General features: G+C 41.8%; 1 protein-coding gene and 1 long non-coding RNA gene across 4 annotated transcripts in view; one reads left to right on the forward strand and one right to left on the reverse strand.

Moving 5' to 3' along the window:
- Positions 1 to 600: 600 nt before the first annotated feature.
- On the reverse strand, positions 601 to 25621 carry LOC119565730. 2 transcript variants are annotated; one of them, XR_006289300.1, is made up of 3 exons: positions 17927 to 18121; positions 17607 to 17674; positions 601 to 747 (listed from the first exon to the last, which is right to left on the reverse strand). It is a non-coding gene; the product is annotated as an uncharacterized LOC119565730 (long non-coding RNA). The 2 variants fall into 2 exon arrangements; XR_005224535.1 differs by lacking the exons at positions 601 to 747; positions 17927 to 18121 and adding exons at positions 11150 to 12095; positions 25340 to 25621.
- The window catches only part of MSRA (methionine sulfoxide reductase A), a 430620-nt gene continuing 413576 nt past the window's right edge, over positions 8770 to 25813 (forward strand). The window contains exon 1 of one of the 2 annotated variants that reach the window (XM_043542091.1): positions 8770 to 9144. In XM_043542091.1, coding sequence (XP_043398026.1) covers positions 9015 to 9144 — 130 coding nt within the window. In that variant the 5' untranslated portion in view covers positions 8770 to 9014. The remainder of the gene's footprint in view (positions 9145 to 25813) is intronic. The other variant, XM_037893852.2, reaches the window with a different exon arrangement.

Here is a 25813-nt window from a genome sequence, read left to right on the forward strand (position 1 = left end):
GCCATGAAGAAATTAATAATTCTGCGTTCAGAGAAGGATTTGAAGGATCTGTGGTAGATAAGAATGAGAAAACAAAATACTGAATGCTGGTCATTAAATGAGCACTGTCCATTCTGTGCACTGAATAAGACAGGCGACCTGTGGAAAAAATAACGTGAACATGTGCTTACTGTATCATAATGTACATGCACAAGGAGGCAACATTAAGGTTGCACAGGCAACCCTACTTCTACCATTTTTTAACTTCTGAGTGCTTGAGTTGTATTTTTGTGAGTGTTAGATATATATATAGGCATCACTGCTCACTATATGAGATAATCAGGCTATGAAACCCTTGTTTAAAAAAAAATAAAAATTTAGACCAAGACTATGCCAAAGAACCCAAGCCTGACAACCTAAAAATCCCAGTACAAATGAGATTTAACTTAAACAAACACATTATACAAAGAACAGAATTTGTTAAGTTTCACCTTAAACAAGATTATTGGGAGTCAGAGGAGAGGGCAGGCAAACTCCTAGCATTTAGGCTGAAACAAAAATCCAACAGGTAAAACATCCTAATACATGATGCTGAAAGAAAAACATGCATGACACAGACAATAACAACCAATTTTGGCTCTTTTATTTAGAATTACACAAAGCAGATCCTCCCACCAGTTCCTATGATGGCCTTGAACAAACTCCTTGACTGTTTCTTTGCCAGGCACCTCAGAAGACCAGAAGGAGTTCTTAGACACCTTGTTCATCCTATAGGGAAATAGATATAAATGGGGAAGAAATGGAATGTGGTAAGTCCCTGGACAATGAGGAATTTCCAATTTAGTTTAATAAAAATCCTATATATCCCACAGATTCCTTTGTATGTTCAACAAGGACAAAAAAAGTGGCTCCCTAAATCCCCTAGTGCAAGAGGCAATTATATTTGTTATACCCAAGCCATGGAAAGATCTCACTAACCACTCAAGTTACAGGCCCATTTCACTGATAAACTGTGATGCAAAGATTCTTGCCAAAGCCCTTGTTTATAGGCTGGCAAATTATTATTCAAATTGTACATGTAAATTAGGTTGGATTTACCTAGTGGGTCAGTCAATCTCCAGCAATTCATCAGTACAACTACAGTTTTATAGCACTAGAAAGAACCTTTGGTAGAATTACTGCTAGATGCTGAAAAACCCTTCAACAGAGTAACCTTGAGATTATCTCTTTACAGTCCTTGACAGAAGATGATTCAGTGACTACTTTATCAATTGGACTAAACTACTCTACACTAACCCCTTCTCTGGGGTGATTACCAATAACTATATTTTGGAACCATTCTAAGTACAGAGAGGAACAAGTCAGGGCTGCTCACTATCCCCTCTACTCTTCAATATAGTGCTGTAAAAGCTGGCATACACAATGCGAGATTGTGCAGATATAATGGATATTAAGACGGTCAGATAGGACAAAAAATTATGTTATATGTGGCTGATGCACTGGTTCTACATTCGTACCCTAACATAGTTTGATACCCAATTAGAACTCATTGCATGTTTCAGGCCTTTTGTCCTGATATAATAAAATGTGAAGCAAGTCCAAATATTAGGACTAATTTAATACACATACTGTGCTTTGCTTAGTCAGTGGGATTTTTAATGCAGTCAATGGCATTAAAATACCTAAGAACACTGATCCCCAAAGATTTAAAGCAAATAGTCATAATCAATTTAGACCCAATTACTACAGAAATCACAAATGAACTGGGTAAATGGAACGCTATCCCCCTTTGACTCCGGGGAAAAATAAAACTTATAAAAATGAACACGCTATCCAGATTAATAAGGAAAAACTGAACAGAAGGAGACAAACTTATATATATAAAAATAACTGAAGACCAGATCACATCATTTATGTCTCTCCAACTACAATACAAACTACCAATTACTGCACTATTCAACATTCAACTCTGTCACTTGCTCATCTCAGAATTTGGTCTGGAAAAACGTACATAGAACTCTTCCAATTGTGTACTATTTCCCCAGACTGCCTGCTACACTATGAGTTCCTAATGACCCACTAATGAGTAAATATAGATGAAATGAGGCAAAAATGGAACAAAGAATTGGCAATAAATATCTCACCTCGACAGTGAACTAGAGCAATATGAGATTAAAGAGCCCTTGACCAATTACAGCTCATTCAATAAAAGAATGTCTTGAGCGTGCATTGGTCCCCACAAGGAACTTACAAAATTAAAGCTGCCCCAGTGATCAGTGTTGGAGGTGTGCATGTATATTTTGGCCATGCCCTATTGTTTCAAGCTTCTGGGATGGTATTAAACCAGAATTAATGTGATTCTAGGGAGAGACAAGTTGGGTGAGGTAATATATTTTATTGAACCACCTTCTGTTGGTGAGAACGACAAGATTTTGTGCCACACAGAGTTCTTCTTCAGACCTGATATTACCTCAGCCACCTTGTCATTCTAATATCCTGGGACCGACTCAGCTACAACTACACTGCATGATCCTAAAGACTTACTCAACCTTAAAGCTGATACCTGCATACCGGGTCATATAACAATACATGGAGTCTATCATTATACCAAAGGGGATGGCGACGTTGAGCTCTACTGGTTTTAAGACATCACATTTTACTACCTTGGAAAAGTAAATCCAACACCCTGACAAAAAGGCCTGGCAGACCTGGCTGGGAAGGAAGGAATCACATGCAATAGATGGCAAACAGTAGAACATTTTAAGTAAATTTGGGAGTTTCTTAGAACTGGTAAAGTTCCTTACAGGTGGCCTGGATGAAAGGCAGGAGATGGATCCCTACCCCTTTTTCCTCTTGACTGATTTCCTTGTTGTTGATAGGTACCATAAAAATGTGTGTGCTCGGAATACCATGACAAAAATGCAGGAATCCAAGCATTGTATAAGTATGTTGGCCTTTTCTGATGTACAAGACACTTGTATTTGTTTTATAAGTTAGCACATAGAAGTTGTTTGGCGCATCATAAAAAAAATGGGAGAAAAAGGTTAATAATTAATAAAAGATAATGTGATTATGGCTATCAGTTAAACTGCATATCTATGCCCAGAAATTATACTTAAATTTAGAACTACAATTTTTGGACCCCTCCATCAAATTTCAGTCCGTGGAATGGATGAAAGAACCTATTCTATAGCTACAATGTCTACAAAAAGACAGTTCCTGCTGCAAAGAGCTTACAATCTAAGTATAAGACCAGAGACAACAGATGGATATAGTCCAATGGCTGAGCACAAGGAAACAAAGAGACAATGCTGATCAGCATGATGGCAAATGTGTTTGAAAATTCTTACCAATCTTCAGGGGCTTCTTCACTGTATAAAAGGCAAATAAGAGATAGGAAATGTCAGCTCAGAAAAGACAGCAAATGATGAGAAAACATTTAAACATTTAATTAGGTGGGCGTATGTTTTAAATGAAATTCTTGCTTTGCTATTCAGCACTTCTGATTCTTAGTAATTTATTTACTGTAATTTAGTAATTTATTTACTGTACCAGACTGAATGAGAACATTAGTTCATTACTATGAGTTATGGAATTCTATAGGTTCTTATACTGTGTTCACTTCAATGAAATGCTATACATGTCAGCCTAAATGATTATTATTAATAAAATTATACAAAATTTGAAAAGGCAGAATTGCCTACAATTGATAGTGAATGAGTCAAAGTGCACATTGTTCTCCTTGGGAACACCGGAATTGCCAGATTAAATCAAACCCAAATTCCATCTTGTACGGTATCATATCTCCAACAATGGTCTGCACCAGATGTTTCAGAGGAAGGTGCAAGAACCCAACATTACACAGATGTGGAATAATCTGGCCCCCACACATTAGGTCTCAGCTGAATTTAAGAGTTAGCAATTGCCTTAAATTGTGAAGCATGAGGTTCTTATTCTTTCCAGATTATTTTTGCACCAACTACTCTCACTCTGGATATTCTTGATATCCCTATATTCAATCCCTCTATGAATCTTACTAAATTATTGGCCTCAACATCATGTGGCAAGGGGTTCCAGTCAATTTATATGGTGAGTGGAAAAGTATTTCTTTGTATTAGTTTTTAATTTGCTTTCTATTTTATTGCCTGTCCCCTTGTTCTCGAGATAGAAGCTCCTGATCTATTTTCTCTAAACCAGTCATTATTTTATGTACTTTTATCAAGTCCCCTCGTATTCAGCTCTTTATTAAGGTAAACAATCCCAATCTTTTCAATCTCCCTCCATGTAAATGTCGCCCTGAATCATTTTTATTCTTTCTAAGAAGTCCTTTTAACTCTTGCGATATTCTTTATGTAACCTTGAATTCTTCTGTGTGGACCTATGGATAGTTTGTGGACCATCTTTCCAAATAGGGGTTTATGAAATTATTTTTTATTCCCCCTCATGAACAGGACATTTGTTGATCACATATAATGACACAATGCAATGGGTCCTATTCACAGACTGTATGCCTCTGTTGTCCCATCTTTAGTGTGAAAAGCGTGTGAGTCCTGCATAACATTAGCCTGCATGTAATCAGAGCATACTGTGTATGCATGTTTTCTCTACACACTCAATACAAACTGATGAATGTGAGTGCTCTGATCCCCTAGTACAGTGTTCTCCAAACGTTTTTTGACCACGCACCCCTATCAGTAAAATTTTTTTGAGCACACACTCCCAATATATGTATATTTATGTATAAATTATATGCATGTACTACTATACTAATATATTATGTAAATAAAACATACACAAAAAATAGAAATTAAAAATGATGAGATAAAGATGAAATAAACACTATTTTTTAAAATTTTTATTTTATTTTATTATCGGTACTAAAAACCTTTTTGCTCTCACTAAAAAAATATTAATATTTTTAGTGAGAGCAGTGTGATTGAATATGCTTTATTATTTTTGAAAATCTTGGTTTAACACTTTGTGATACAGCAGGCACTCAGGGTGGGGTGCGAGGTCTGGGAGGGCATTAGGGTGTGGGAGGGTGCTCAGGGCTGGGGCAGGCAGGAGGTGCAGAGCACTTACCTGGGGCAGCTCCTGTTTGGTGCAGGGGGTGTGCAGGTGGCCCTGCGCAGCACCAATCCCATGGTCACGATTCTGGGAGCCACGATTCTGGGAGCTGCCCCCCCCTACCCACGGCAGGCAGGGCCACCCGGAACACAGGGGCTTTACGAGCTTCAGGGTCCTGGGCTAAGGGAGCCCTGGGGCCCTGGCCTGCAGCTCTAAAGCCCCTTTTGGAACGCGGCCCTGCGAGCACGGGCCGGAGGACTCAGGAGGAGCAGGGGCAGCCGCGCAGCCAGCGGCTGGAGAGAAGCGGTGCTTTCCCCTTCAAAGCGCTGCTTCTCTCCGGCCGGCTTTGAAGGGGAAAGTGCTGCTTCTTTCCGGCCACTGGCTGCGTGGCTGCCCCTGCTCCACCACGGGCCGGAGGAGTCAGGCCCACCCCGCTCTTTTCTTTTTTCCCCTCTCCGGTGGTGCTCCTCCTGCCACACCGCCCTTTTGCTCTGCCGGTGCTCCTCCGGCTGCGCCCCCCGATTGATCATCTTGCGCATCCCCTGGGGTGCATGTTATACCAATAAAATAACCAGCAGGATCTTATTAAAGGGGATAAGACAAAATGTCACATTTATTGTGACTACAAAAAGAATCATAGTAGGCCGTCAGTTATAGCTGTAACATTTCATACATTCACACATTCGTTCATACACACACACAGGTTCTGCAACTGCTGTATAGTTACCAGTCCTGAATGTAGCTTGAGTTTGTGGCCTGGGTTTGTAGCTTGTGGCGGCTAACTGGCCAGGAAAGCCGGGCACAAAGAAAAGCTGGGTCTCTGTTGGACATGCACCGATGCCCTTCCATGTTGGCAGCAGAATGTTACCCTTCAAAGTCTTCCATCTCCCCCATCCTTTTTGTAGGCTTTAGTTTGAATCCAGAGTCTATCGGTCTTGCTGTGTCACGCTGCCTCTGGGTTCAGTGTGATTGATCACCCGTCAGTTGCAGACATGACTTTCAGCCTAGGACCTGGCTTTGATGTTTCTTCAGTTGTACTTTTGTTCTTTTGAGGGTGGACTCCTCTTACTTTGTCAGGGCTGTTGTCTGCATCTTCAGCCGTTGGGTTTTTACACTTTATTTCATCAGGACAGGCTGGGGCTGCAGGTTGATTCCATCATCCATACAAACCTCATTCACACATCTAAACTAAACTATTAAAATTTTTGTAAAAATGAAGGTTGCAGCAAGCTTTTACAAAACGGAGTGAGCATTTTAAAATGGAGTTTGGGTTACAATATGGACAAGCGTAAGGAATGGCAAACAGTGAACAGAAGTTACAATTTTCAGAGTAGCAACCGTGTTAGTCTGTATTCACAAAAAGAAAAGGAGTACTTGTGGCATCTTAGAGACTAACACATTTATTTGAGCATAAGCTTTCGTGAGCAGAATGTTGAAACAGTGTAAATTTCAGCAATTTAAGCAACAATTGGATTGCAAGTGAAACTCAATTAGCCAATTATTGGGGTACCTGATTTTATGAATGAACATAGTTTCATTCATAAAACTTGACTTATGAAGTTATATTAATAAAGTGAACAATTAAAAACAATTTCATTGATCAGTTCTACATGCGCACCCCACTTTGGAGACCACTGCCCTAGTACATACTGGTACATCTACTTTGTGAGCAGATGTAATGTTATGGCACAAGCACTGAATTAGTTTGGATGTAAGCACCAACTGGGTGCATGTCCATATCTCAGCGCAGTAAAGAAGGAGTTACACCATAGCACATATACAAACTCTCCATGCTGTAGGTCCAGGCTGGGGGAGGGCCGCCCTGGGGCCGAGCCTCTCTGGCCGCAGCTGGGTCTGGGCCACTCTGGCTAGGATTGGCCTGGGCTGTACTGCCCTGGCCACGCTTGAGGCCAGGCTGCTCCAGCTGCACCTGGGCCGGCCCCCTCTGGGCACCCCGGCAGCGGCAGGTTGGAGGCTGGGCTAGGTGGGGGCTGAGGGAGGGGCGCCCCTCCCCTGGCAGGTTCCCTGGGTGCCTGTGCGGTGCTAAATAGGTTGCTGCGCAGCCACGCAGCTTACAGGGAACTTAGGTGGGTACACCTGCCCCAAGGCAGGCAGAGCGCGGGAGGGAAGCGTGCGGGGGCAGTGTTGGGTATACTCACCCCAGGACAGGCAGAGACCAGGGAAGGGAGTTTGTGTGCATTGTATGGTGGGTATACCTGCCCCAGGGCAGGCAGAGCCCAGGGAGGGGTGTGTGTGTGTGAATACCCACCCCAGGACATGCAGAGCTTGGAGAGGGGAGTGTGTGTGGGGTGTTGGGTATACCCGTTGCAGTACAGGCAGAGCCTGGGAAAGGGTGTGCGTGTGTGTGTGGGGGTGTATACCAACCCTAGGACAGGCAGAGCCCAGGGATGGGTGTGTGTGTGTTTGTGGGCTAGGTATACCTGTTGGAGGACTAGGGTTGCCAATTCTAGTCAGACATATTCCTGGAGGTTTTATCACGACAATATTTAATTAAAGATTCATCTTTAATTCCTGGAGACTCCAGGCCAAACCTGCGGGGAGGAGATATGATATGATGCAATAGCCTAATTTTGGCAATTAACAGATCTTTGACTATTAGCGGTAGATATGCCCAATGGCCTCTGATGGGATGTTAGACGGGGTGGGATCTGAGTTACTATGGAGAATTCTTTCCCGGGTGTCTGGCTGGTGAGTCTTGCCCACATGTTCACGGTTTAGCTGATCGTCATATTTGGGGTCGGGAAGGAATTTTCCTCCAGGGCAGATTGGCAGAGGCAATGGGGGTTTTTCACCTTTCTCTGCAGCGTGGGGCACAGGTCACTTGCTGGAGGATTCTCTGCACCTTGAAGTCTTTAAACCACAATTTGAGGACTTCAATAGCTCAGACGTAAGTTAGGGGTTTGTTACAGGAGCGGGTGGGGGAGATTTTGTGGCCTGCGTTGTGCAGGAGGTCAGACTAGATGATCATCATGATCCCTTCTGACCTTAAAATCTATGATTCTATGGAGGGTTGGCGACCTTACCCAGGATAGGCAGAGCCCAGAGAGGGGTGTGTGTGTGTGGGGTGCTCACACCCCAGCTGCAGGCAGAGCCGGGGAGCGGGGTGTGTGCGTGTGCTGACACCCGAGCCGCAGGCAGAGCTGGGAAGGGGTGTGTGTGTCTGTGTGTGTGTGTATGGCAGGGTGCTGACAACCCAGCCTCAGGCAGAGCCAGGGAGGGGGTGGATGTGTGGGTTCACACCTGAGCCATGGGGAGATGTGTGTGTGTGCTGACACCCCAGCTGCGGGCAGAGCTGGGAAGGTGTGCGTGTGTGGGGTGCTCACACCACAGCCGTGGGCAGAGCTGGGGGTGTGTGTGTGTGCGCATGCTGACACCCCACCCGCGGGCAGAGCTGGGAAGCTAGGTGTGAGGGGGAAGGGGTGCTGACACCCCAGCCGCGGGCAGAGCTGGGAAGCTAGGTGTGAGGGGGAAGGGGTGCTCACACCCCCGCCGCGAGCAGAGCCGGGGAAGGCGGGGGGTGTGTGTGTGCGCGGTGGGGGGTGCTCACACCCCCGCCGCGAGCAGAGCCGGGGAAGGCGGGGGGTGTGTGTGTGCGCGGTGGGGGGTGCTCACACCCCCGCCGCGGGCAGAGCCGGGGAAGGCGGGGGGTGTGTGTGTGCGCGGTGGGGGGTGCTCACACCCCCGCCGCGGGCAGAGCCGGGGAAGGCGGGGGGTGTGTGTGCGCGGTGGCGGGTGCTCACACCCCCGCCGCGGGCAGAGCCCGGGAGCCGCACCCTCTCAGCGCTCACCCAACGCTTTTATGTAAGCTGGGCACCGCGACGCCTCTCGTGCAAGCCACGCAGCCGCCGGCAGGAGGCGGGTCTCTCGCGCCCCCCCACCCCCGCCACCCACCAACGGCTCGCGCGCGCCGGCCGGCTGCTCGCGGGCTCCCGACGCTCGCGGGGGCGATGACCGTGGCGCCACGCCGCCTCCTCCGTACTCTCCTCGGCTCGCCTTCCGCGATGGGAGACTCGGCCTCCCGGCTGCCCAGCAGAGCGGAGGCCCTGCCCGGCCGGAGCCAGAGCATCCGGGTCTCAGGTAGGGCGGCTCCCGTCCCCGGGCTCATCCCCGCGCCGGTGGGTGAGGCGCCTGACTGAGCCCACCCAGGCCCGCCGAGATGACGATCTCTGTGGGGGGCGGGGGGAGAGGTGACTCGAGGAGGAACGTGGGCCCTCGCACATGCGCAGCGCACACTGACCCACCCGTCCTCGGCGTCAGCGCAGGCGCACCGTGCTCCCTCTTCCCTGAGTTATACAAGCGCCCACGCGCACTGATCCTGCCTTACTGCGGGCACTCTCCCCCTCGCCTTCTTTCGCTGGAGCGCATGCGCTTGAAGCGCTTCCCATCCCTCCCTTTGAAGTGCGGTGAGAGGGGGGCGGCAGCGCTCCTTAGCGCATGCGCAGTTGGACGCCCCCTCCCTGGCTCGCCTCAGAGAAGTGGGGCGGAAAGGAGGCGCGGGGGCAGGCGCCCGAGGCCTCCTGGCTCGGGATAGAGGCGGCTCGGGGGTCTCCCTTGGACGGGGCACGTGGCGAACCGTTCAAGCACTACGTGTTCGCTGGTGAGAGTTTAAAGAGAGTCACACCACCGAACTGGCGGAAGTCACTAGCTAAGCAGCGGGAGCCAGAGTTTGTCGGCGCGCTAAACCAGCCTTTGAGAGCAGTAGCCTCTTCTGCGGGCACAGAAAGCACGTTTTCTTCCTTTGGAGTAACTCATTCAAAGTTGAGAAATCGATAGGACGTTGGAAATGCAGGGAAACTTGTCCTTCTCTTCCAGTTTATGAATGAAAATGAGGGCGGGGATGAGATCGACTAGTTTTAAAAGTTTGAAGGACAGCCTGAGTAATTTAGGAAACTCTTCTCGTTTTCAAGAGACTTAGGCAAAGAGGAACATAAGCGCCAGTCACTTTCACTTAGGCATATTTGAAAGACTGACCTGAAATAATCAGCTTAATTCACTGTCTGCGGTTTAATAAATCATTTAGTTGTGCATGTGAAACATGTTTTGATAAGAGAAATTTATGTATTCAAAACATGAAAGGTTTTTTTAATAAAAATGTTATGTGGTATTTTGTGTGTTAATTAAATTCAAGTTACTGTACAGTTAATGCAGCTTGATGCAAATATGTACAAAAAGTTAATAAGCAGTATATCATTCAACATTTTCTAATATACAAAAATGTACACTTAACAAGAAGCTGAAAATACGCTATGTAATTGCTTAAATAAATGTATATAGTTATAGCGTATCCTAGGTATCAAAAAGGTTTACCATATTTAGTGTAAAGGCTCTATTTGGTTGTAAATCAACATGCTTTAATGGTTATATCAACCAAGGAAAATGCACCTTTCTTTTGAAAATAACTGAAGTACCAATGCAAAAGTTGATTAAAATCAATGGTTTAAATCAAGGCTTTCCATTTGGTGATTTAAATCAATCTATTCTGGGTACCTGTGTGTTTAATAACAGCATTGACCTACAAGGAACTGTAAAAGTTACAACAAGGTAAATGCGATTAGAAATTAGGTGCAAATTAAATTTTAAAATTTAGTATAAAGTTTACTTGGGCCAGATTTCTGTGCATGGAGGTAGCTGAGTGTAAAATATGACTGGCAGTTTAAAATGCCTTGTTTTCCATATTTTAAGGCAATCTATTAACTAGTTGATTTTTCATTGAAAGTTGCATTTTACCAGGTTCTACTGTAAGCTAAGTTGTGTTGGTTTTTTGATGAGTAAATTCTGTACATTTTGACAGTCAGTGTCTCTTTCTCTCTCCCCATTCATCCACCAGTGGTCTCCTTCCTCATTAATAGGTGAGAATCCACCCCATATTTTCTTCCTCTTTAACTCCGTGGCCCTTCATTATGAGGACTGGATGAGAACTGACCCTGTCTGTGACATTATGTTTTTCTTTTTATCTTAAGGATATTACTAATTTAGGCCCTGATATTGTAAGGTGTTGAAGCTTAGCAACATGCAGGATCAAGACTTTAATCAGTATGGTATATTATATTAATTTCTCTAAAGTTACTGACAGCCAGGTATATAAGGATGTATTTTTATTGTAAGGTTCTTGTGACAAAATATATTACAAGAGGAATGTACAAATGCTTTGGTTTGCAGAAGTTACCAGGACCTGGAGATAACTATGATGTTTTAATTATGTTCAGCTTGGTTCTGTTTTGTCATGATGTATGCAGAAATCAAAAGAAAGGAGTTCTGCTTCAGATTTCTTTCTCTTTTAAAAACTGCATAGACTGTGACAGGCTTATGAAATCATCATACTGTAATTGATATCTTATATATTTCTGAAGTTTCTCCTTCTTTCATGGGAATCTTTGTTAATTTCTATGAAGTACTGTTTTCTGGTAATCTACTTGCATTTATTTGGTCTAAAGCAATTTTTCTCAGTCTTGGTACTTGCAGACGTTTTGCTGTTTTCCTTCACTACAGTACAGAAACTGAAATTCATATTTGAAAATTAGTGCTTTAAGCATGATTTTTACAATGTGTTAGAGTGTAATGTCATGCCCTGTAGTAAAATTAAATATCGCTTTCTGCTATCCTCACTAACCAAAGTTTAGTTATTAAATCATCTTCAGTTGCTATATTGTATCAAATGTTGATATAAGTAGATTAGAGGTTTATACTTTAATTGACACTATATATACACACATACACCCCAATTATAAATACGTTTAGTGTTCGATTTTGTGAAATGGTAGGATGTAGGACTCTTGCTCCGTTAGTCTGATCAGTTCAGGTAGGTAATGCTGGAAATAATTTTTAGTTAGTCATTTGTTTGTGGTCTCAGTCCTGTTCCTAGTAGAGAGATTCGCATCACAGAAACAGCCATCTCACTTGGCTTTATATGATATAGGATGCAGGGGCACTACTTCTTCATTGCCAGTAGTATATCAAGACATTAATATTAACTTCATTTACTTCTTCTTTTGCGCATGTGCTCAATGGAAGAGTCCTGAGAGGAGCTGCTGGAGAGAAAGAAAAGAGGGAGCTTTCCCTTGCGGTGCCAAACATGATGAACCCCAATTTAGGGAAACTTCTGTTATGCATATTGTTTTGTTTTGCCTACGGTAACTTATTCTGATTTGTTCATGCTGAAAAATCCTACTGATTTCTGTGGTTTTACTTTTGTTGAGCCATCTAACTAGTTTATGGACATAGATTTCATAGATATTAAGATCAGAAGGGACCATGATGATCATCTAGTCTGACCTCCTGCACAACGCAGGCCACAGAATCTCACCCACCCACTCCTGCGAAAAACCTCTCACCCTATGTCTGAGCTACTGAAGTCTTCAAATCGTGGTTTAAAGACTTCAAGGAGCAGAGAATCCTCCAGCAAGTGACCTGTGCCCCATGCCACAGAGGAAGGTGAAAAACCTCCAGGGCCTCTTCCAATTCCTTCCCGACCCCAAATATGGCAATCAGCTAAACCCTGAGCATATGGGCAAGATTCACCAGCCAGATACCCAGGAAAGAATTTTCTGTAGTAACTCAGATCCCATCTCATCTAACATCCCATCACAGGCTATTGGGCCTATTTACCATGAATATTTAAAGATCAATTAATTGCCAAAATCATGTTATCCCATCATACCATCTCCTCCATAAACTTATCAAGTCTAATCTTAAAGCCAGATAGGTCTTTTGCCCCCACTGCTTCCCTTGGAAGGCTATTCCAAAACTTCACTCCTCTGATGGTTAGAAACCTTCGTCTAATTTCAAGTCTAAACTTCCCAATGACCAGTTTATATCCATTTGTTCTTGTGTCCACATTGGTACTGATCTTAAATAATTCCTCTCCCTCTCCGGTATTTATCCCTCTGATATATTTGTAGAGAGCAATCATATCTCCTCTCAACCAAGACATATTTGGCTATCTCACTAGAGAGGCCAAGAATTAAATGGACATGGAGACTAAATTGAACAATCTCTGAAGCAAGGACATTCTCTACATTTTACTGGATTAAAAGTTTAGGATTGAGATATATTAGCTTGATGGTCTGGGGAATCTTGCAGTGATGCTTGTCTGAATCTGTTCCAGGGATATACAGGATTCTAGTCTCTATTGTTTTCAGGCTAGTATCTTTCATGTGCAGCAAATCCATCTTTTGGTAAAGGCAACCACCTTAGTATTTTCCTAACAAAGAGGATGGATGGTGGTGCAGTTCTGATTCTATTTGCTATTAAACTATTCAGTTGTCATTTAAAAATATTTGAAAACTTTTTCCTCACTGTCAACATTTATCTTTCAGCAGCTGGATTTCCCAGTTTTAATCTTAGAGAAGAATGGTGATCCATTCTCCGATTTCTAGGCAGTCTCTAGCGAATACTATAATACAAATTAATAACAACAATAAAAATACCCAGATATGCACACAGTAGGCCAAATTCATCCCTACTGTAACTCCATAGTTCCAGATTCTCTTAGTGACAGTGATGTAAATCTGGGGTAATTCCACTGAAGCCAGTCAACGTACTCTTGATTTATGATGGCATATTTTAACAGAGAATCTAGCCTTATGGAACTACGCCGGGAATGAACTGTGTTTACTGAAAGACCCCATTGTGAGCAGAAGTATGTAGTAACAAGATATAATTTTACAGTTACGGTTCTGATCAGCAACACAATTTGACCCTGTTTTCAAATATTTGAAATAAAATGTTTAAAGGGACACAACCAACTTAAAAATTACAAATTTGTCCAGAAATATTTACCTATTGTTACAAGTAACATATAAGATTAGTAAAAATCAGTAGTTCTCAACCAGGGGTCCACGTACCCCTGGAGGTACGCAGAGGTCTTCCGGGGGGAACATCAACTCATCTAGATATTTGCCTAGTTTTACAACAGGCTACGTAAAAACCACTAGCAAAGTCAGTACAAATGAAAATTTCGTGCAGACAGTGACTTGTTTATACTGCTCTCTATATACTATACACTGAAATGTAAGAACAATATTTATATTCCAATCAATTTATTTTATAATTGTATGGTAAAAATGAGAAAGTCAGCAATTTTTCAGTAGGAGTGTGCTGGGACACTTCTATATTTTTATGTGTGATTTTGTAAGCAAGTAGTTTTTAAGTGAGATGAAGCTTGGGGTACGCAAGACAAATAAGACTCGTGAAAGCGGTACAGTAGTCTGGAAAGGCTGAGAACCACTGGTATAAATTAGAGACAATGTTTTTCATCCCCCCCACCCCACTTTTGTTTACTTTGATTTGACATCACTTAGTATGGGCAGTTTTGCTGCTGCTGTATTGTCATTAATTATTTAGTTTTCTATTGTTTCTATGAGTCTTTCATGAAGCAACAGTGGAGAGAAAAGCATTTTAAAAAAAAAAGGAAAATGTTATTTCCAGACCACAGAAATTGGGAGGGAGACTCATGGATAGGCATAGTACCTGAATTTACTTTTCACTCTTTTTAAATTAACTAGATTTAAAGTTGACTGTCCCTTTATTGCTGTTTCAGAAGTGTTACATGAATTTAGTGCATCAAATGAATTCTCACTGAATTCTAATTATGCTTAGAATTAATTTCTCAATCTGATTTGCTAAACTCAAGAGACAATGACATTAAATTGTTTTGTTGATTTTTTTTTTTTTTTTTTTTTAGAAAGGCTTCAGATCCTGTGGGTATAAGTTTGGACAGGGCTACAGGGAAATTTCTAAGGAGGCCCCAAGATTTGAAGGCTTTCCAAGAACGCTCTAAGCAATATCAGATTATAAACAAAGATCCCACAGATTTGTGGATTGAATTCCTGGCTTGCAGGTCCCCTAGCATCTAGCCCTGGAGAAGTAGTGGGAATTTGGCTTGGGACTGAAGCTGGACATGGTTACTCTCTTTTGACTCTTCTGCTAGAATTTTGCACATGTGTTTCAATGTAAATTCCATTGATGTCATTAGTACAGATAGCTGAACTTTTGGGACAAATTTATTCCATCATAATGCAGAAGGAAAAGATACTAATTTCCTTTGATTTGGTTCATTTCCTATAGATTTTTTAAAGAAAATGATATGTTCTCTTAGGAATATCATTCCTCCAATAGCTGGCTAATTTCTATGATACATGTTGATGAAAGTCATTTGAACCTTCAGAGCTTGTGAACACGCTGTAAGGTAAATTAATGGCACAAAAATAGAACTAATCTGTTAAAATGTAGCGGCATTTGTTTTGCTCTTTTACCTATTTGTTATAACAGATTTTCCTCTCCCATTAATCTTTCTTTTACCATCTCAAAATATGTACCACATTAGCTTGTTGATTGCTTGAGTTTGAATACCTTCTTTTTTTGCTGGCAGCTGTAAAAAGTGGCCAGTAGTATTTTATTTGGTTTAATGCTAATATTTAAAGATTGGCAATTTTTGCATTATCTCTTCAACCCCTTCACGTGAAAGAGACTTTTTGTACTTTGTAGATAGTATAATCAGAAAGCAAGAGAGAGATGCTACAAGTAAGCCTGCAGCTGAAAATGCAGAAAGCCCAGTTATCAAATGTGGGTGTCTGACAGGATATCCAAATCCCCTACTTAACGCCTTTACAGTTGCCAACAAAAAGATTAGTTCAAACTCAACCAATCAGCAAGCTAATATAGTATATATTTTGAGACTGCAAAAGAAAAGTAAATGGGAGAGGGAAATCTGTTATAACAAGTGGGTAAAAAACGAAACAAATTCCACTACATTTGAAAAGGTTAATTCTACTTTTGAGCCATTGATTTACCTTATGCCATGTTTAGAAGCTATGAAGGTTCAAATGAGTTTTAGCAACATATATCACTAGAAATGAATCAGATATCAGAGGAATGATATTCCTAAGAGGACATAATTTTCTTAATATCAGTTTCTTTAACAACTCATTTCCTTAGACTTAGGTCATTTCATGTCTTTTCCTTCTGCGTTAATAGGCAATCAGTTTGCCCCAAAAGATTGCTTATCTGTTTTGAAGTATAAAGGCCAGAACTCTGCTCAGTGCGTCTGAGAAGAGAGGAATGTAAAGATGAGTATACCTGAGTCCTCAGGGCTGCTTTAATTTACACTGGCTTGTAATGGCATAGGGGCCATTACACTGGCAGGAAACGCTGGAGCTCAGTGAATTCTGACCATGTCCCTTAAATCTCCAATACTTTCCTATAAAGAGTGAGAGTATGGTGTTGAGATGGATATGCTGGCTTTATGACATTTGGAATTTCCAACATGTCAGGGGAATCTCCAGCTGCCCATTTCAGGCAGCTTTATTGTTTTGGGCCTTCAAAGAGGCCATAGTATAGAGTAGGATCTGGCCCCTAATTCTTATCTAGTGCGTAAAGATTTATATCATTTTGCTAGTTTGGGGAATGTGTCAACATAGCAATTCTGACATATGTTATATGACACTTGTTATATAAAAAAGTGAGATGTTGTAATGGAACTGCTGAATTAAATATGAATAAATCTAATGGTTTTTCATAACATCAGTAAAATGTGTCAACATAACAATTCTGACAATTTGCCAAATTATATAAAAAGTAAGATTTTATAATGGAACTGTTGAATGAAGTCTGTGAATATATCTGATGGTCTTTCGTAATGTGAGCAATAAAAGGAAAAAGAAAAATGTTTGATATTTTTTTCCTAAGATTAAAAAAATCCTGTTGACTATGAAAAAATGAACACCCTGATTCAGTATTACCATACAGTAACTTTGCAACCTGTCATGACCCAAATGTAGGTTCCAGTGTGAAATTATGCTTCAGAATCAGGCATGGAAGAGAAACAATAATGAAGGAAGTTTTAAGATTTAGTAAAATTAATTTCTTTAACATTTTCTATAGCTTCAGTTTCTTGATTCACTATTTTCATGTAAATAAATTGTTAACTGACATCCCATTTTTATAAGGGGTTGTACTAAATATAGGTAAAAAAGAAGGGATATCCCCACAGGTGGGACAATTCAGAGATATGACGAATACCAAGTTAATAGACTCTGTGTATTGTATTTCTCAAGTTTCAATTTTCCTTTCCAGTTCATCAGAAGAGGGAATTGCTTATCTCTTCATTTTAAAGAATGACCCTCATTTATTGCATTTTTGATCCATTGATTTCCATACGTTTATTACATTTTCATTATAGTTTAATCAAGCATGCTGAGATCCAGATAAGAAAGGATGTAAAGTGACATTACATTTTGCTATGGCACCTTGTTTTTAGAAATTGTTTAGTATTTGAAAGACGTGACTTCTGAAATTTTTGAATGGTTGCAATGTCTCTTAAGATTATGCATGAAATATTTTCTTTTGAAAATAGTGGTGGCAATAGAAATATGCATGTCATGCATCCTCTCCCTTTTACATTTTTATGTTTGTCTTTTTTTGCTTTTGGCAAGTGTACCTAAACATTAAATAATTCTTATCAGGCTAAAAATGTAACTGAAAAATTATTAAAAATTGGGCTGACTTTGGCAAAAAGGAATGACTCTTTAGCTAACTCTTACCTTTCCGTTTTAGAAGACGTTGCAGAAGATATGAAAATCTAATTTTGTGTGAATTTTGCATTTGACGTCTGCAAAAGAGACGAAAAAAAAAATCAAAACCAGGAACAAACAGTCATTGATAGATCAATAACTTACAAAGTATCTGTTTGCAGAACTGCATAACCAGCTGTCAAATGCAGCTCTCAAGGTAACACTGCATTGCTGAAAAACTTTCACTTCCTTGTCACCTCTAAATACAGCATACCACAAAGAGCTAAGTCATTCATTAATAAGTCCTTGGCAAGACCAAACCAAACCAAAATAAATGTAAAAAACCCAACCAAACAAAAAGCCCACCAATCCCCTCATTCCAGTCTCTGGAGTTTCATGTAGACTACTTAGCATTCTTCTCACACTCAAATGTGTGCACTGGCATGAAGCAACCCTGCACAAAGCCATACCCCCTCAGCACTGTGGCGGGCCTGATAACTGAGGTAGCTCTCCACAGGGTTTCTCCCTGGCAACAGAATGCAGGTTGCTGGGAAACAGCATTACTTAAGGAGTAGAAACTTTACCCAACTGGCAGCCTCTTGAATGCAAATAAGGCTTGAAGGAGACTCAGAAAGCAGAAACCCTAACTTTATAAAATAAAAAAGATTTCAAAAGGACCTTTATTCAGAGGATTATTTATATATGTTGCTCTGAAGATTTATTCCAAATTGTGGAATAAAGGGGGATAATTATTTCTAGTGAAAGGTAGTGGCTTGATAAGCAAGATTAAATAGCTGCTTGTGACAGTGGTTTTGGAAAGACGTGTATCTAACGCGTAAGGGCCAAACACTTGCATTGATAAACATAACTTATCAGGATGAGAAGTAAACCCAGGAATTACATTTACACAGGATTTTTTATTTCAAAGGATAATATTTCATATTACTATATAATAGACCTGGGATGAATATGGTCCATTTCGCTGATGGTTTTAACTCCATTTTGCCTTCAAAGAAGTTATAGTGATGAATTTGACCCTACATTTATTTAGGTAAGTCTGTGAGTGTAACAAACTCTCAGAAAGCAAAAAACTATAGTGGAGAAGCGGAGTGTCTCCACTTGCTGTAACATAAGCCCTGTTGTGCCTAACTAGTGCAGGACATATGGAGTCCAATTTATACTTTCAGTTATACCCACGTAACTTAATTGACGTTAGTGACATTGTACAAGGGTAGATTAGGTGAGAATCTGGACCATAGTATATAAATCACCCACTATTTGGCAACTCCTTCATTGGAATGCCTTAAATATAATAGGGTCTGATTCTCCACTGCATCAGTTTATAGCACCAGAGCTACTCCACTGACTTCACTAGAATCATATGTGCATACAACTATTGTAATGTAGTTGAGGATCAGGCCTAACATATAACATACAAGTTAAGATGATGGGCTATTACAAATACACAAGTACTAGTAAGTGCTGATATAGTAAAGGAAAACTACATTATAGGTTAAATTGTGTCCTGGTTAACATGGCAGCACAGTCCTTATAATCTGTGTTGGCGATCCATATCACAGATAACAGTATAGGAGAGAAAGTAGGCTCCACGTTGTAGTACATTTCTTCTAGGTAGGTTGGGATGGGGAGTGGGCATAGCTTTGGTCTGACCCCTCCAAAATGTACTGGGCAACATACGTGGTGGTAGGTATAGACCTAGTACAGTTTGTTCCTTTATCAAAACAACAGGGTACTGAGAGGGAGATTGTGACTCAGTCTAGTCACAATTGTGACTGAATTCAGGCCATGTCTACACTTAAGCCACTACAGCGGCACATGTTCAACTGTGCTGCTGTAGCACCTCAGTGTAAACACTCACTACAGTGACAGGAGGCGTTCTCCAGTCACTGTAGTTAATCCGCCTCCCCAGGAGTTCGTAGCTAGGTTGATGGAAGAATTCTCCCATTGATCCAGCAATATCTGCACCGGGGGTTATGTTGGCATATATACAGCTATTAGGGGGGTAGATTTTTCACACCCATGAGAGATGTAGCTATGCCAGTGTATGTTTTCAGTATAGACCAGCCCTCACTCTTCTTTGGCTACCCCTGGGACAGAGCAACAACACACTGCCTCTTATTTAGGGCAGATCATTATCTCACAATTTAGTACTATGCTTTGCATTCAGTGTCAGGGCTTGAAAAGTTTGTGTGACATCTTCTAGCCCAAGGACCAACCTGTCAAGGTCAAAATTAGCTGTTTCTCCACCCCCTTCCCCTAACAAGACTAAGTTCCCTGCAATTTAAGGCCCTGATCCAGCAAGGTATTTAAGCATGTGCCTAAATTTTAGCCCATGAGTAGTTCCTTTAAAAAATCAATGCTGAATCGGAGCCAAAATAAATGAAGCAGTTGTGTACTATTTGTGTTTAACTGTTGTGTTGTCAGTCAACTGTTGTTATTTTATTTATGGAATTGCTCAGAATGTACTTGGCGCTATCCAAGCACAGAGGCAGACACAGTTTTTGTTCTGAAGAGCATCAGTGTTTTTAATGTATTAAAAAAATTAACTTACTGCTAAGAAAGGTTAAATAGCAGGAAAAATATAAATTGAGTATATTTTTTCATTGATTTTTCTCTGGTGTTAGCTGAATAACATATTCAGCAATATTATCTGACCAGCTAATTGAATACTACCATAAATGTGTTGAATAGATTATTAAATGAATACTGGGGAAATTCATCAAATCATACATTCCTCAAATACTATTTGACCAACCTACAACTCTCTTACTTTTGTCATATCCTCTTTTCCTTACTGCTTTGTACTGACCTTTTCTTTCTTTCCTGTAATACACATAATGTAACTTTTCCTAAGTTGTCTTCAGAGGTGTGTTCCCTCTTTTCTTTCTCTGTCCCACATATCTTTTCTTTCTTTCCTTCTCCCTACATTGTGTTTGGTACTGCCTCTCCTATATTTTTTCTCTCTCCTTTTCCCCCTCACTTCTTCCCCAGAAATCTTTCTATGTATTTTGTTTCCTAACTTATCCCATTAATATCTCGTGCTTTCTCTTTCTAAGAAGCAATATCGGGGTTTCTGCATAGTAAATTGTGCAAAACCATCTTTAGAAATATGATGGAAATTCTGGTTACAGTTCCCAAGTTAAGATTGAGCTGAGTTTTTTGTGCTTAAAGCAGGAATTCAACCACTTTATTATCTTTGGGTTTAATGCTCATGTATGAAAAGTGTAATAAAAAATTCACAGGTAAAAGCTGTATTAAACTGGAGTTAAGGTTATGTACATAGAAGCAGCTTAAGGGTAAAAACATCGCAGTTATGTTGTAATTGCCCTATAACAAACATTACAAACCCAGGAGATTCAGAGTTAGGTTAAACTTCAAGAAATTCAAACAGGCTAAGTTATGGCAATGCACAGTTAAGGGATCCAAACATTAGCTCTGCACTGTAGTGACAACAGGAGCAAAAATAAAATCAAATAAAAGTGATGTGTCTTTAAAAATCAGTTTAATCACTCTGGAACTACAAACATGTATGCACTAATACTAGTTGTATGGTCACTGCATGGTGTTACTGCAGAGCAGAGTTAAGGTCCTTTGAGTGCGTTAACTGTGCATTTCCATATCTTACCCTGTTCGGATTCCTGTGCCATTTAACCTGAACTCTGAATTTCCTGGGTTTGTAATACTTGTTTTGGGGTTAATTACGACTTTTCTTGTCATAATTTTAACATTAAGTTACAGATATGTACTCAGCCTTAATGCCGGTTTCATGTAGTTTTGTCTAGGACTGTGTAGTATCTTGGAAAAACCTGTTTGGCTTGATGAGGTATGTGATGGGGTACACAAACCCCACACTTGGCCCAAAAGGGTTAAAAGGCAATATTGGGCCCAGGTAGGCCTGTTGAGCACTTTTCAGTTGGAGGAGTGTGTTAAATGGAGCTCAGAAGCCCAGGCTACAGTGGTGGAAAAAAGAATCCTTTGGCAGGAAGCCAGGCAAAAGGTGCAGCCTGAGAGGGGATCACAGAGTGGCTAAGGCCCCCAGGGAGTGTCATAGAATCATAGAATCATAGAATATCAGGGTTGGAAGGGACCCCAGAAGGTCATCTAGTCCAACCCCCTGCTCAAAGCAGGACCAAGTCCCAGTTAAATCATCCCAGCCAGGGCTTTGTCAAGCCTGACCTTAAAAACCTGTAAGGAAGGAGATTCTACCACCTCCCTAGGTAACGCATTCCAGTGTTTCACCACCCTCTTAGTGAAAAAGTTTTTCCTAATATCCAATCTAAACCTCCCCCATTGCAACTTGAGACCATTACTCCTCGTTCTGTCATCTGCTACCATTGAGAACAGTCTAGAGCCATCCTCTTTGGAACCCCCTTTCAGGTAGTTGAAAGCAGCTATCAAATCCCCCCTCATTCTTCTCTTCTGCAGACTAAACAATCCCAGCTCCCTCAGCCTCTCCTCATAAGTCATGTGCTCTAGACCCCTAATCATTTTTGTTGCCCTTCGCTGGACTCTTTCCAATTTATCCACATCCTTCTTGTAGTGTGGGGCCCAAAACTGGACACAGTACTCCAGATGAGGCCTCACCAGTGTCGAATAGAGGGGAACGATCACGTCCCTCGATCTGCTCGCTATGCCCCTACTTATACATCCCAAAATGCCATTGGCCTTCTTGGCAACAAGGGCACACTGCTGACTCATATCCAGCTTCTCGTCCACTGTCACCCCTAGGTCCTTTTCCGCAGAACTGCTGCCTAGCCATTCGGTCCCTAGTCTGTAGCGGTGCATTGGGTTCTTCCGTCCTAAGTGTCTTCTCTAACCACCACCCACTTCAAGAACTAGCAGGTCTTGTGTCTAGGGGGCACTTAGGTAGGAAGTAGCCCAGGGCAGTGGACTTATACTCTCTGCAGGGAGGACCCTGCCAGTGTTATTTCCCACAGGGCCCTGGGAGCCGGTGGAGAGAGAGGGCCTGGGTTGCCTTACCATGTGCTACTTAAAGGCAAAGGCCCAGACACAGTGGGGAGGCCCAAACACTCCCATCCTGGAGTCAGGAACTAGGCACTACTACCACTTACTCCCTGACAAAGTGATAAGGGATTGGCAGTCAGGTGCACTAACCACTAGGCTACCCAAACCTCCAAGCCCCCGTCACAAGATATATGTTGAACAATGGTAAACTGCGAATATTAAAGTTTTTCTGCAGCATATAAGAAAGTGTTATTGTCTTGATCTGTTATTTTATTTATGTATAGAATTACAGTGCTATGATAAGTTTGCACCTCTTAACCCCTTTATTTTTTTTCAAACCTTTATTAGTATATAGGAACTGGCGTTTAAATTTCCACTTTGAATGAAATCCTAAGCACGAATAATTCCTTGTTTAAAATGAGGTATAAAACAGGGGACTGTATAATAAGGTTTATTCCAATTATACAGTTTCAGATTTATTAGTTGCAATTCACCCCTTGCATAAGCATTGGCCTATAGTCTTAAATTTGAGGTCTTATTTTCCACTTGAACAGTGCAGGCAAGGTAGTATGAAATAATGTACCTTTATAATCTTTCACTGAATATTGAAAAAGAAAATTTTATATTCTGTAATACAAGCACATTTGCGCCCCCAACAAATAGATATACAAATATGCCTCGGGTATCTTTGAAGATCAGCTAGAGAATGTGTGTGCTCAAGTGGCTGATTTCCCAGCTCATGTACACCAAGTAATTACAGGGCAAGACTGAGTCCTACATGTGTTTAATATTTGCATTAGGAATTGCATTTTACAAACATGTAGTAAACAACATTAATCTGTGAATGAAATGGCTGTGTGTCACAGAGGAAAATATCTTGAAAGGATCTGCGGTTATCTGCAGTTTCCCAAAGGTTGGGCTTCCATTTAAAAATAAATAAATAAAAAGTGTGTTTCATGTTCTGTAATCAATGGATGATTTTCTGATATGGCTTAACAAACTACACCAAGAGCTTTTTTAAGGTTATCAGGAGCAAAATAACTGCACCAGAGATAACATTATAATATATATGTCGTCTGCAGGGATTATTGGGTTTGCTTCTTTCATTTATATTCTCTTGTGGGTGCCCCCTCCTATCTAGTACACAGTTGTAGAAACTCACTTCTATTACAGTTATCAGTGCTGTCCTGATGTGTGGGGCTGTGAATGGAACTGCAGCCTGTTCTGAAACAGACTCCACGCAAACAATTTTTAAAGTAAGTTAAGCTGCTGATAAATAAATACTTTTAATTGTATACATGCTCCCTGTAATAGTGGTCAGAGTGATGAACAAGCAGTTAATATGCAATGCAATTCAATCAAAAACAAAAGAATAACATTTAAAATCTAAATAATGTTAACAGTTGGCTTTCTACACAGTCTGTCACTTTATAGTCAGCAAATGTAAGGAACATAGGGTGGGTATAATATGGTTACACACATTCAGTAAAGTGAGTCAGCAGTTTTTTTATATTTTATTTTACTGGTTGCCAGAACTAGTGTTTGGGCCCTCAGTGCTTTCTTTGATGGGCACCTTTAGCCTTTATGACTTTATAAATGTCAAGGCTATCCTCAATTTTAATTTTTAAATGCAAATAAGTAGCAATAATAACTCCGATTTAGCATTGAGAAATATGTCTAAAAAAACAAACAGGAAGACGTAAAACAGTCACTAGGATTGAAAGTACAGTATAATACTTTCTTCTTATTAGTCATATATTATTCATAATACCTACCTCCTGTAGTTAACTGAAGGCTAGTTTTTGGCCCCATGAAACCAATGGCTTTGTGTCTCTCAGTTTTGGAGGGGGCAGGATCTCAGATATCTGCGTGAGGCAGTTGGTGGCACTATGGGTGCCACAAGCTCTCTCCTGTCAAATGGCTAGCTGCCTATAACTAAGCTGGCTTCTCTGCTGGCTCCTGAATAAGTGGGGACCCTTTGAAACAATGACCTTTATCCATTAGCAAGATTTCTATCTTTCCAGAATTGAAAATTGGGCATGTTTGGCTCATGCAGTCATCAATGTCATCCAAACAGGTCTCCAGGTGCCAGCCCAGGGCCCTGTGGAATGTAGCTGTCTCGAGTGCCTCCTGGAACAGCTGTGCGACAGCTACAGCTCCCTGGGCTACTTCCCCATGGCCTCCTCCCAACACCTTCTGTGCAAAAAAAATTCTGTACCAAAAATTTAAAATTCTGCACACAATATTTTAAAATTCTGAAAATTTTATTTGTCAAAATAACACTATATAATCACACCAATTATTTTTGTAATTTATTTCAAAATACCTGTCAGCAACTGTTTGTAACAGTACAAGCACACAAAAAATTTCCCCCAGGAGTAGAGAGTTAAGAAACCCCTATGACAACCTTGCTTCTCTGCCCCTTCCCACACAGAGCCGAGCTGGGGGGCCAGACACCCACAACTCCTCCCCCCCAGATCCCAGCCGCTGCCTCCCCAGCCCAGACGCTCACACCCCCTACCCCTCAGACGCCAGCTGAGGTGTCCCCCGGCCCAGACACTCACACCTCGTCCCCTCCAGAGCCCAGTCACAGGGCCCCCTGACCCAGACACTCTCTCCCCCACCCTTACTCCGCAGAGGCCAGGTGCCGCCCCCACCTACCCCTGGCACAGAAACTCAAGCCCGGTCTACACTGGGGGGGCGGGGATCGATCTAAGTTGTGCAACTTCAGCTACGTAAATAACGTAGCTGAAGTCGATGTACTTAGATCTACTTACCGTGGTGTCTTCACTGTGGTGAGTCGACAGCTGACGCTCCCCCGTCGACTCCGCCTGTGCCTCTTGCTCTGGTGGAGACACTCGACGGGGAGCGCTTGGCGGTCGATTTATCCTGTCTAGACTAGATGCGATAAATCGACCCCTGCTGGATTGATCGCTGCCCGTCGATCCTGCAGGTAATGTAGACAAGCCCTCAGAGATCCTACCCTCCTAGAGCCCAGGGATCCAGAGGGAGAAACAGCCTGATGCTGGGTCTGTGTGCTGTTGGCAGGGTCTGCGCGCTTCCTTCAGGGAATGCTGGGAATTCCAACTGCTGGGAACCTTCCTTTTCCCTCCCACTGGCCTTGTTTTCCATTTGTGACCTGAACTCTGATGGGTCCAGCGACCCCTACTGGCAGCCAACATCTCTGCAGCCCATTTCTGTGGGGAAAAAAGGGAAATTCTGCGCACACAACATTAATTTCTGCAATTTTC

The sequence above is a fragment of the Chelonia mydas genome, chromosome 3, assembly GCF_015237465.2.
Source record: "Chelonia mydas isolate rCheMyd1 chromosome 3, rCheMyd1.pri.v2, whole genome shotgun sequence".
Taxonomy (NCBI): Eukaryota; Metazoa; Chordata; order Testudines; family Cheloniidae; genus Chelonia; species Chelonia mydas.